Below are 12,554 nucleotides of genomic sequence, written 5' to 3'. Positions count from 1 at the left end.
TAGAGAATCCAACACTACAATCTCCCCTATTTTGGTGTCCACAAAAGAATAATACTAAAAATAGCTGTCACACTACTAGGCACTGTGCCCAAATTATTGTAGCATACATTACCACAACTAATCCTCACAACAATCTATAAGCATTGATACTGTGTTTCTCTATTCCATTTCACAGATAGGAAAACTGAGGCAAGGAAGTTAATTTGCCCAAGGACATACAGCCATATCTGAATTAGGGGTGGGGCTCTAAAGCCACATTGCCAGGCCCCTCGAGGAGCTTGAGTTGGCAGGCTCAGTTTTCCAATGACCCCGATATAGTTGATGCCCTCACCCACCATCACTGAAATCTTTTATAAAAAGAAATAGACATTTAAGGTATATCAATAACATTTAAATTTAAATTGATCATGAGTATCACTTAATGAACCAGGGGGTGAAAGGTTACAAGGTTAATTTTACATAGATTTTTAATTACCCAAGCATTCACATTCCTACTATAAGCTCAAGCCTATACCAGACACCACCAAGAGAGAAAGTGACTTCCAGAAGCTTAGAACCACATGAACAAAGCAACTGAAAGCAGGTTTAAGATAACATATTAAGAAGAACAGAGGAGAGGCTAGGTTAGAACATGGTTTTAATTGGAGACCGTCACCTTCTATAAAGAAATGAAACTGCCACACTGAATTTCTGATTGCAGATTATGTGCATTATATTTTTCATGTTCATTCCTCAGGCTGTCAAAGTTTTCATTAGAAATGAATTGTAACTGCCACTATGAATTGCATTCTACCCAAGGTTTAGATAAACAAAAACAGTTTAATACTATGGTACAGTCCATAATTAATGTTACCAATTTGCAAATCCTAGTTAAAAACTGAACATTACAGAGTTTCAATTTATGATGCCCAATAAACAGCCCACCTCGGCAAAATGTAGCAATTACAAGATAAACTCCCCACATCCTGAGAAGAAACTTCATAATAAAATTAGCCAAATAAATGCAATATTATGGATCTTACAATTAGACTAACCCATGTATCTTACTAAGAGTTTCAATAAATTCTACATCATAAATTCAAAAGGATCATGCACTTTTTTTTTACTTCTAGAATGACCTAGGATTGGCAATAATTTCCTTGAAGAGAGCTGAATAGGCAGTTAGCCATCTTTAACCCATGATTGTCTTACTTGGACCACAGCTACCTGGATATACCCTAGTCCCTCAGCAAACAGAATGCTCTTAGAACATACTTGAAAGGAAGGTGGGACTAGGATTTAATGCATTTAAGATGGACTATGATGCTCAAAGACAGAGAGATAGAAAGATATTGGATATTATTTCCATTCACAGATCTATTTTTAGAGAAAAGAGATAGATATAACTGAAACAACACAAAAAACTAATCTAATTTTTTAAAAAGCCCTGTTAGTCCGCACCTCAAGGAAATGAAAAGCAAAGATTACCAGGAGATATAGACAGAAAGGGAGAAAAACGAATAGGATTTATGAAGTTTCATTTCTGTAGCTTACTGGTGAGTATATGGTGTTCTTTGCCTCTTCTGTATAATAAAATATATTTTTAAAGATTGCAAGAAAAATGTTTACTCTTAGAAAACTACTTAGAAAACTCCTTAGGAGTAACTTATTTAGAGGCACATTGATACATCCTAAATATTTACTAATCACTTTTAATCCATCATGAGACAAAGGACTGAAGATGCCAACCTTTGCCTGGTTCAAATGCTCTTCTAACTTCTTTGAGTCATCTCCAGACTCCTCAAACTGAGGCCTACAGAGCCCTTCCACAGACTCTTCAATTATGTAAGATTTTTTTAAATTGTGCATTTTTCCCAGAATTATCTTAAACATTAGAACTAAAGTAAGCATATTCTAGACAATCTGAATGACCACTCTCCAACCATGGCCTGGCAGGCACTTTTGGTGGCCACACTTGCATTGGGTATATACCAACATGGTGACAGATGAAGGCCAGACATCAACATCATGCCACGTAGGTTTTTACAAGCCTCCTCCGCTTAGGAAGTATTCAGCTCCAAATGGCTGTTCATAATTCCAAAATGACACTATTCAAAGAACCATGTTCCCAGAGCTATGAAAACTCATATTAAGAGAAAACTGAATATAGATGCTTATAGTCTTGACTGATTCCTTCTGCTCTTTTTCAACAATTTCCAAAAAAAGAGTTTACATATGGCTATTTTTGTTTTATCATAAACAGCCTTATAAGGGTTTACACTTCTGCCCTAGAGGACATGGCTCAGTGGTTAGCGCATCAGCCTGTGGACTAAAGGGTCCTGAGTTCCATTCTGATCAAGGGCACGTAGCTAGATTGCTGGTTGGTCCCAATCCCTAGTCAGCATGCATGTAGGAGGTAACCAATCAAGTGTCTCTCTCTCTCCCCCTCCCTCCCTTCCACTCTCTCCAAAAAAATCAATGGAAAAAATATCCTCGGGTGAGAAATAACAACAACAAAAAAGGAGTTCACACTACTTCACCCAGAGCCTCAAGTCAAGACCTTGTGAGAGAGGCAAATGATGCTCGATGACAGGCCTCTTCCAGAAGCGTGGGGCTGAGTCTGGATTGATTGCTCTGTGCTAAGCTTCCTCAGCCTCTGGGATTCCATTTCCATCCAGAGTCAAGACGACAAAAAAGGAAAACAGCAAACCATACATATATCTTCCTACTATTAAATCCAGTAACGACTTAATTTTAGCCAAATATCATCATCATCAATCACATTAAATTGATGTTACTGTTCATTTTGAATTTTATAGGCTCTACATTTTTGTTTTGGAGTTTATATGTAAATCTGTTTTGCCTTGCCGGTGTAGCTCAGTAGTTGAGCATCAACCTATGAACAGGAGGTCACAGTTCGATTTCCAGTCAGGGCACATGCCCTGGTTGTGGGCTCGATCCCCAGTAGGGGGACGTGCAAGGGGCGTGCAGGAGGCAGCCAATCAATGATTCTCCTCACTGATGTTCCTCTCTTCCTCTTCCTTCCTCTCTCTGAAATCAATAAAAACATATTTTTAAAAATATATAATAATATATGTGTAAATCTGTTTTGGTTTTATAGCTGTAAAAAGCATAAAGGGTTATATGTAGTGTTATCTCTATATATACATACATATGTAACATTATTTTTATTATCATTAAAGTCCACACTGAAGTATCAGAATTTTTTTCAAAGTTTGAGGTTGTTTCCTTTGTAGGTTTCTTTTTTTAAGTCTCATTGGTACGCAAGTTCCATAGCTGTATGAGCTTCATTAGGAGAAGAACTGAGAACAAAATGACTGCCTCCGCCACACCATGAGGAAAAAGCCTGGCCCAATTCAGACTTTCTAGTATAAGAAAGTTATTCAAATATGCAATGTAGTATCCCCGATGCCCTAAAATCTAGACAAAAATTATACTACTATTACTACTAATGAAGAAAACAACAATCCTATAAGTGGCAAATATTTACATTGTTTACAATGAGCCAGGTACTATTCTAGGCACATCACATTAGCTTTTAATCTTCCCAACAACCCTATTTTACACATGAGGAAACAGAGGCACAGAGAGTGGTTAAGTAACTTGCCCAAGCTCACACAGCCAATAAATGACATAGCTAGGATTCAAGCCCTAAAAGTGGTACAAGTCACTGTTCATTAATGTTATCCACAATGCCACTTGTACTAAAAAACTGTACGAAAGGATGGCAGTGGGTCTTTTTGCAGAATAAGTCTATGGCAAGCATTTCCAAATTGTTTTCATTAATTAGCTAGTAGCCTGAACCTAATTTATTGAAACTCTAAATTCTCCCCTAAGTTAATAATAATGTTTTGATTTGCTATTTGAGAAAATTACTCCCAATGGTAAGGTATTTCAATGCCATCATGCTGCTAGTGAGAGAAAAGTTACCTTTGTAGATCCTGTTCAAAGAAAGCTTATGCTTTGATCTTTAATATCCCACAAAGTAAAAGGTTATGCTTAATCTATATTTTATAGATCTAAAAGTCAAATTAGTTTCTGGGATAAATAAGCAGAGTGTGACGGTAAGCACATTCTGTAGCATTCATTTCACTCCTAGTTTAGAGGATACTATGTGCTGAGTTAAAGACAATTACATTAGTGTAATACGTAGCAGTTTTTTCTTGCATTATTCTGCAAGCATAAACAAGTTATACACATGTTAATTTACATTGTATATAAAAAGCCAATTTTAAATCCAATTCATAAGGCAATAAATACATAAAAATTCTAGGACACAGCAATAAAGTTATGCCATAAAGTAGAGTTAATTCAAGACAACAATAATAAAGGCATGACAAATTTTAGCATTCTACCAACTGCACAAAGGTGCTTCAGGTAACATCTGTTCAGAAGCAATTGCTACAAGACAGACTAGATGAGATGCAGGTTACACAGTGTAATAAATGTATGTCAGTTTGCTTGCTTCATAATTAAAGACATGAGTCTTTGAAAAAAGCAATTAAGCCATGCTCTAAATCTGAAACATTCATCTCTATTCCACCCCTCTTAACCCACAAAGAAAAGATCCAGAGTGATCCAGAAGTAATAAATACTATATGTGATCTACTTTCAGCAGCTAACTGTACTCCCCAAAACCCAGTTGATATAACTTGTTTCTTTTGAAAAAAATCATATATTAACAAATAAACTTTATATTCTCTGTTAGGAAGAACAGAAAGTAAAGAAAGTCTGGGACAATTCAGAGTAATTTGCTTAGAAGACTGGCCTGAATAAAATAATTTTACCTGGCCAGGTAGCTTAGTTCATTGGAGCAGCATCCCCTGCACCAAAAGGTTCCAGGTTCAATTTCCAGTAAGGGCACATACCTAGGCTGCAGACTCAATCCCCAGTCAGGGCGCATACAGGAGGCACCGGATCAATGTTTCTCGCATTGATATTTCTCTCCCTTATAAAGGTTTCAGTGTTTGATGGGTTAGGTGGAATCTGACATGAATAAAACTCAGGTGCCTAAAGCCTTCAACTAAGAACACTACCTCCAATTCTTGACTTTAACTCTAGGACAACTGAAAACATCACTTTAGCTGCGGAATCAATGAAGAAATAAATTCAAAACAGAGCACACAGACATCACCTCCATCTTTTCTCAGCTTTCTAGCAACAATGAAAATGACACAGCAGACCAAAACGAGTAAAGGTTCTAGTTGTTATTCCACAGGACCAAACTGGGTATCTTATATTCTCCCAAATCACAACCCTTCCAAAGTAAACCACAAGAAAGAGATTTAAGTGAACCTGATGGTTCTCCTGAAACATACATTTTTAAACTGTTAAACAAAACTTTTGAACATGGTCACCCTTTTAGCTATTCCTGCTGTGCTTGCTTCCTATGGCTGCTATAACAAATTACCACAAACTTGATGGCTTGAAACAAAAATGCAGTCCCTCAGTTCTGGAGGCCAGAAATCCAAAATGAGGCTCACTGAGCTGAAACCAAGTGTCTCCCTCTGTAGGCTGCATGGGAGAATGGTTCCTTGTCCCTCCCAGCTTCTGATGGCTGCCAGCCTTCTTTGGTTTGCGACTGCATCACCAATCCCTGCCTTATAGTCATACTGCTTTCTCTTCTGTGATCAAACCTTCCTCTGCCTCCCTCTTATAAGGATATATGTGTTTGCATTTAGGGCCTATCCTGATAACCCAAGATAGTCTCCTCATTATTAAAACCTTAATTTAGCCCGGCCGTGCGTGGCTCAGCGGTTGAGCGCAACCTAGGGTCCAAGCGATCAGGGTTCGATTCCCAGTGAGGGCACATGCCCGGGTTGTGGGCTTGATCAATGGCTCTCTCATCATTGATGTTTCTATCTCTCTCTCTCCCTCTCCTTTCCTCTCTCTGAAATCAATAAAGATCTATTTTTTTAAAATTTAAAAAAACTTAATTTAATCATATCTGCAAAGTCCTTTTTTGGAACATTGACAGGTTCTGGAGACTAGGATGTGAATATATTTGGGGGTAGGGACCATTATCCAGCCTGCCACAGCTGCCTCCAAATAAACCCTAAGCAATTAGGCGAGCACATGCTAATCTCTTCAAGCCTACTCTGATCAACTATACTCAAGTTCTCTGTCCAGTAAGCAAAAGTTCTCCAACTTAATACCTCTTCCTCTTCACAACCAGCCTATAATCAGGAAATTGCTAATTCTATATTCGTTAAAGGCATTGCTAACTACTGTTAATGGTTCCTGAATGAGAAAAGAAACAGTAGAGATTAAAACTCCCTCCCAGTAGCATGGGAGAGCAAAGACAGCTTGCCTGGGTTCAAATCCCAGTCTCACCAACTGGCAACTGTGTGACCAAAAGCAATTTAACCTCTGTGCCAGGTTTTCCCATCTAGCAAACAAAGCTAATAATACTATCTGCTTCATAGGGTTGTTGCAAGTATTAAAGGAGCTGATATTGATAAATATCAGTGGTATAAATATCAGCACCTAGAACAGTGCTTGACTCAATCAAAACTGTTATTACTAATGATGCCCAACACTGCAGACACACAGATATTATTAATGGACAGGGTGAAAAAATCTCTCACAACCAAAATTGAGGGTACTGTAATGACATAATTAAACAATAATAAACAATCTATTCAATGTAAACCATAAGATTAGATGCAAGATTTACACTAAAGTCTGTAAGAACTTTTAAAGGATATTCCTAATTAAAAAGAGCTCCTCTGCCAAGTTATATCACCAAATTTACAGGCCCCCTTTCAAAAGACTGGCCTACATCCCAGAGAGAGAGATTTCTCCAGAAGCCACATATCCTGCTCTCACTCTGGATCTGGTGGCCACTGCTGTGTGTACCATGTGTTTCTAACAGTAGCGGGAGGTAGGAATGGAGTGTCCAGTACCCCTGAAAGGCAATTGCTTTGTTTTGTTCTGGAAGGGAAACAGGTCCAGGTGTACTAAGGGTGTGGCCTAGGGCAGGTACCGAGCTTAATGATCCTACTAAATACTATCCACTTTTACAAAGTCTTCACCCAGGTACCTGCTTTGTCTTCCCAGCCTCCAGTTTGTATCCTGTCTCCTAGCAACTATCCCAGCATCTCAATGCTCACTGCTCACCCATTTTCTACAGAAGCAAAGTTGGTTAGTTCATAAACAGCCCAAAAACGGTAAATTCGTTGTCCAGCCAAACTATCACACATTTACAATAGACTAATTTCTACTATTTACACATATCTATGGGGGAGCAGTTCTATACTATAAACTTTTATACACAATTCAAAAGTAACTTGAGGCCCACAAGTATACATTCAGTAGACAACAAAGATGTCTGCTTTATCAGGGCTCAAAGTAAACCAGGGTCTCAGTGGGCACCAGAACTCCTACCTTCTTAAACTAAGACAGGACCAGCTTGCAGCTTTGTAGAGTATGCAAAATACCAAACACCTAAGTTCTCACTACTCCAGTCACATCACCAACCTACATTACTTGTCCTACTCAAAAGCAGCTGCCTCAGGCAACTAGGTGACCTAATGACTAGGTGACCTGAAGAGATTCAGGCTAACATCACTTCATACCAAATCAAGAGAAAACCAAAACCGACTTGACAGCAGTATGGCAAACTGAACTACAGAACAATTACTTTTGAAGCACTGCTGAGATCTCATGAGGAAGGGTTGCTCTCCAAAGATCACCCTCCATCCCAAAAACAAGAGTTACTAGGTTGGGACTGAGAGCAATGAGAAAGTAGGCAGACTGGGAAGAGCTGTTCAGAAGACAGCCCTGAAATTGGAATTCTGAGCTTTGGGCCAGGAACAGAGTTAGAGCTAAGACTGAATGAAACTCCAGGCCCTCTCAGAGTCCTAGTTCAACAGGGAGGTGGTCCGAAATCAGTGGCACCCCCAGGCGCCTGATTGAAACACACTCAAATAACCTCAGGACACAAGCATCCCCAATTAGGCCTCCTGGAAAATAGGTTAAGATGAAGCTATGAGCTTACAAAGATCAACAAGCACAGGGGGGAGAGAGCAAGCCACCACTGAGTTCAAGTCAATGGAGGCAGTCCAAAGATTGCACATACCAGGACTATCAAATAAGGAAGAAAGAGTCAAGTAAGAAAGAAAGAAAAGAAATAAGAGTAAAAAAACAGAACTATTGAGAATGACCAGGCAGATTTGACAAAGAAGCAAATGGAACTTACAGAAATAAAAAAATAATTGATTAAACTCAAATAGAACAGCTTACACAACAGATTAGACATAGCTAACAAAATCTGTAAAATGGAAAACATATCTAAAGAATTAACTAACAGTGGAAACTGTACCCCACCCCCACTATTCTTCTGACATTTTTTCTGTAGCGCTGACTCTGAGTAATATGTAGCTTGTAGATAAACAGCATGTTTGTATAAAAATCCTAGGAACTAACTTCAGAAGATACGGGCCCCGACCTTTAGTCATGCCAGTTCCAGGAGATTTGCTGACCTTCAACCACAAAACCAGGATGAAGTAGAACCACGATGAAGACCAGGATGGCGCATACCAAACCATCACTGGACCACTTTTGAGATCCTTATCAGAATGGACTCTGCTGGCCTGCACATAGAGAACGTTTCAACCCCCTCTCCTTGATTTCTCTGTTCTGCTTTCCCTCTCCCTCCTTGTAAAAACCTCTGCCCACACTGAGATACTGAGATGGGCTTTGTGACAAGAGTCCCCCATCTCCTCAGGTGACTGGCACCTGATTAGAACCTCTTTCCTTTTCAGCAGCATCTGTCTCACAAGTTTGGTTTTCATGGTGGCAGGGAGTGGAACCTAGGTTTCGGTTACATTAGCATGTAAGCAAGAATCTAAATTAGCCCAGCCAGAGTTTACCGGTTCAAATCCCAGTCAGGGCACGTGCCAGGGTTTCGGGCTCAATCTCCAGTGGGGGTGTGCAGGAGGCAGCCCATCAATGTTTCTCTCTCATCGATGTTTCCATCTCTCTATCCCTCTCCTCTCCTCTCTCTCTAAAATCAATAAAACCATTTTTTAAAAAGTAACCTTTAAAAAAAAAAAAAGAATCTAAATTAGTTTCAGAGAGTATGAAGGGTCTAAATTACTTCTAAATTAATTATGAAGTCATGGTTCAAATAAGACTCCTATCTGAAAACACAGTAGTTCAGGTATGTTTATTAGTTTTAGAGCTTAAAAGTATTGTTTTATTGTGTTCATCTTTACAATAACCCTTTCCAAACACCTAAGAAATGAAAAACAGCATAGACTAGAACTCAAATCACCTGATATTAATTTAGGTTTTGTTTTCATCACATTCTTGCTCCAAGTGAGTCACAGAAACTTACATCCTGCATATTCTGGAGTACAGGAGTCAAAGACAAAATGAAATGATGTTTTTAACCCAGAGAGCAAACTGTAAAAGGAAGAACAGAAATTGCCCCAGTGGAATCTTCTCATATTGGGCAGGATGTTTCATTGCCAATTTAACCCTATCCTATTAATTCCTCAACTCTGTCAAGATAACAATCAACAACACATCTGATCCTCCAGCAAAATTTCACCATTCCTGTGGGCATCTTGGTACTTAATTTGTCATAATTAATCCATGTTGGCTCTCATTTCCAGTGTTCTGAAGCATCTCAGAGCTCTGCTCCCCATTTTACTCAATTATCACTTTTAACTGTTATACTTAGCAATTCGCTCCTCTCCCACAAGTCTTTATCCCCTTAATCTGTGTATCCTAACTTAAATTCCTAATGACTTATTTGTTCACAGAAGGCACATTCTGTACTGTAAAATTTCACCTGTGACTAAAACAAGTGTTTTTCCATATTCCTAAGTAAAATGGAAGGGTCAGTATTAAATTTTTAATTCTGTTGGTCTCAACCCGTCAATACTCTGTCATTTACCTCTACAGACACACACACCAAACTATCATCACTGCCTATTCTTCCACTAGTTGATACCGACAAAGAGATTTACAGAGCACTAACCAGGGCACCCTCCCTGGGTGTTAAAGTGAGTAAGAGAAGCGATCCAAACAGCAAATTTCAAAAACTCAGACTCCTTTCCAACCAAAACAACATTCTTTAGCAATGACCCAATGGCCCCGCCCAAGTTTTAAAACGAACCGTTTGGACTTGGAAAATTATACCTACCTTAAAAAGTTTTCTTGGGGGGGGGGGGGGGTAAGTTTTTCTCGGGTTAAAATATTAAGGGGGAAAAACACCTAAAAGTTCACTTTGATATGTCTCATATCCTCAGATGCTAGGGGTGTGGGGAGAAGTTGGACTTTAAAAAATGCACTATCACCCAGGCCGATGTGGCCCGAGGGTTTCAGCCTCCTGCTCACCGAAGGGTCGCAGGTTCGACTCCCGGTGAAAGGCTCATCCTGGGTTGCGGGTTCGCTCCCCTCCCCGGTTGGGGCGCGTGTGGAAGGCAACCAGTCGCTGTGTCTCTCTCTCATTGGAATTTGTTTCTCTCTCCCCCACCCCCCTTCCCTCCCTTCCACTCTCTCTGAAAAGCAATGGAAAAAAATATCCTCATGGGAGAATTAACAAAGAAAAAATACAACATCCACCTAGGTGACGTCAATACATACACGTATGAACAGCCTTAAGAAACGTGGGGCAACACAATGACCAGTGCATGTCTGAGGATCCAGACAGAACTGGACCGAGTCGGCCTAAAAAGATTGTCAGCTCTGGAAACATGGAATAAAATTTAGCCCCCGGGCCCTGCGGACCCACCCACTGTAAAGAAATGTTAGGACACCGGGACCCGAGCGGCGCTCAGGTCGGCCAGGCGGGAGCTGCCCCTCCCCAGCCCCATGTGAAACTTACAAACTTGGGGCGCTTCTCTCCCGGCACCTCGGGGCCGCCGGGCGGCGGAGGGCGCTGGGGGCCCTTCCGGCGCGACATCTTGCTCTCCCGGCAGCTGCGGAGCGAGGCGGAGGAGGGGTAGGGGGCGCCCGCGGCGGAGCCCTGCGCCGGGTGGTGCGGCCGGGGCCGGGGCCGGTCCATCTCACCCGCAGCTCCGGGGGACGGAAAAAAGGCGGTCGCTCGGCAAGTCACAGGCGGGAAGCCTAAGGGTCCGGCGCGACCAGCCTCCTGACGTCTGCAGCCCGGCTCAGCCCAACCGCTGCAGCCCGGGCCGCCGCCAACACGTCCAAAAACTCCCGCCACCGCGGCCCTCGCGGGGACCCGCCAATCGCGCGCCGCTAGGTCACTGACACGCCCCCGGGCCCGCCCCTTCCGGGCACAAAGAAATGCGATTGGCCGTGCCTTCCGCTCGCTCGACCACTCAGCTCCTGTGCGGGGTCAGACCCCTCGCCTTAAGGGCCCCGGAGGAGTCGGGGCTGGGGGGCGCACGGAGCCTTGGGGAAGTCACTTGTCTGGGTTTATCTGGGGTTTGGAGACGGGTCCCCGCTAACCTGGAAGGCAGGCGAGACCCCTCTGCGCCGCCATGGGAGCAGCTCTGGAATGTGACATCGTGGGCTGCTCCTTGCAGGCGTGGGGAGGCCCTGTGCGAGGGCGGCTGGTAAAAGTAGTTGAGGGATCTGTGCTTGAAGGGGTGCTAGGCGGGAGAGAACGACAGCGCCCCCGACGCTTAAAAAAAAATGCTCTCTCGACGTATTGACTGAGCGACTGCTGAGTGTCTGGGAGCCCACCTGCGTGGCAGAGGGGGCCCACAAAAATCAGCACTTATGGAGCTGACAGTCCAATGTGGTGCCCAAACCATTATAACAAAATAATATAAATGTTATAGCAGTTGTTTTAAAAGTTCATTGAGAACAAGGATGGAAGATATTAAATCAAGGAGCAGAACTGGAAAGGTGAAAGGAAGAATGCATAGACTTTAGACAGAAAAGAGTGGTGGGGCAATCCGATAGAAGGCATTCCTGGCGGGAGCAAGGCCAAGAGGGGTCAAGAGCATAGAACTGAAGAAGAGTTCCAGGGCATATAATAAACGGCCCGGAGCTGAAACCATGCAAAAGAATTTGTTGTGTACACCCAAGATCCAATTATAAGACTAAAGCAGTTTATCTACTCGTCAGCGTGCTTCTTCCCTGTTTAAAAGTCATCCTTTATTTGAACTCTTTCCTTAAGTTGTCCATCTCTTGACTACCTGGAGGTGGTGTGGGCCAAGATCCTGGTAAACATGCAGTAGTGATCTAGGTTCAGGAAACAACTCTAGCAACTCTAGGGATACTGGCACAAAGGTTCAGAAAATAGGACTTAGTTCCAACTAAGTCTTGACACTACAGTTTTGTGGGAGGTGGAGTGGTTTGTTTTTGTACCAGACTTTATATGCCAGTCTCTGCCCTCAAAGAGTAGCTAGTCTTTAGGAGAAAGATCAGGAGAACAGCAAGGTCAGCAGAATTGTGAACAGTTCCTAATGTCTTTTTTTTTTTACATTGTCCTATAAACAAAGATGTTTTTCCACCCCCCTTTAAAATAGTATAAGAGATAATTTCCAGAAAAACCATTTACATAGGTTTAATCTTTCTATTTTTCTTTTAAATATGTCTTTATTGATTTCAGAGAGAGGAAGGGAGAG

General features: G+C 41.7%; 1 protein-coding gene across 2 annotated transcripts in view; it reads right to left on the bottom strand.

Moving 5' to 3' along the window:
• Positions 1-11,143, bottom strand: part of DIAPH3 (diaphanous related formin 3) — a 424,348-nt gene extending 413,205 nt beyond the window's left edge. For both annotated transcript variants that reach the window (XM_081128431.1, XM_081128432.1), the window contains exon 1: positions 10,838-11,143. In XM_081128431.1, the coding sequence (XP_080984557.1) occupies positions 10,838-11,017 (180 nt within the window). In that variant the 5' untranslated portion in view covers positions 11,018-11,143. The remainder of the gene's footprint in view (positions 1-10,837) is intronic.
• Positions 11,144-12,554: the final 1,411 nt, after the last annotated feature.

Source organism: Miniopterus schreibersii, assembly GCF_964146895.1.
Source record: "Miniopterus schreibersii genome assembly, chromosome: 2".
Classification (NCBI taxonomy): domain Eukaryota; kingdom Metazoa; phylum Chordata; class Mammalia; order Chiroptera; family Miniopteridae; genus Miniopterus; species Miniopterus schreibersii.
Note: the sequence above shows the minus strand (reverse complement) of the source record. Positions and strands in the feature narration are given on the sequence as shown.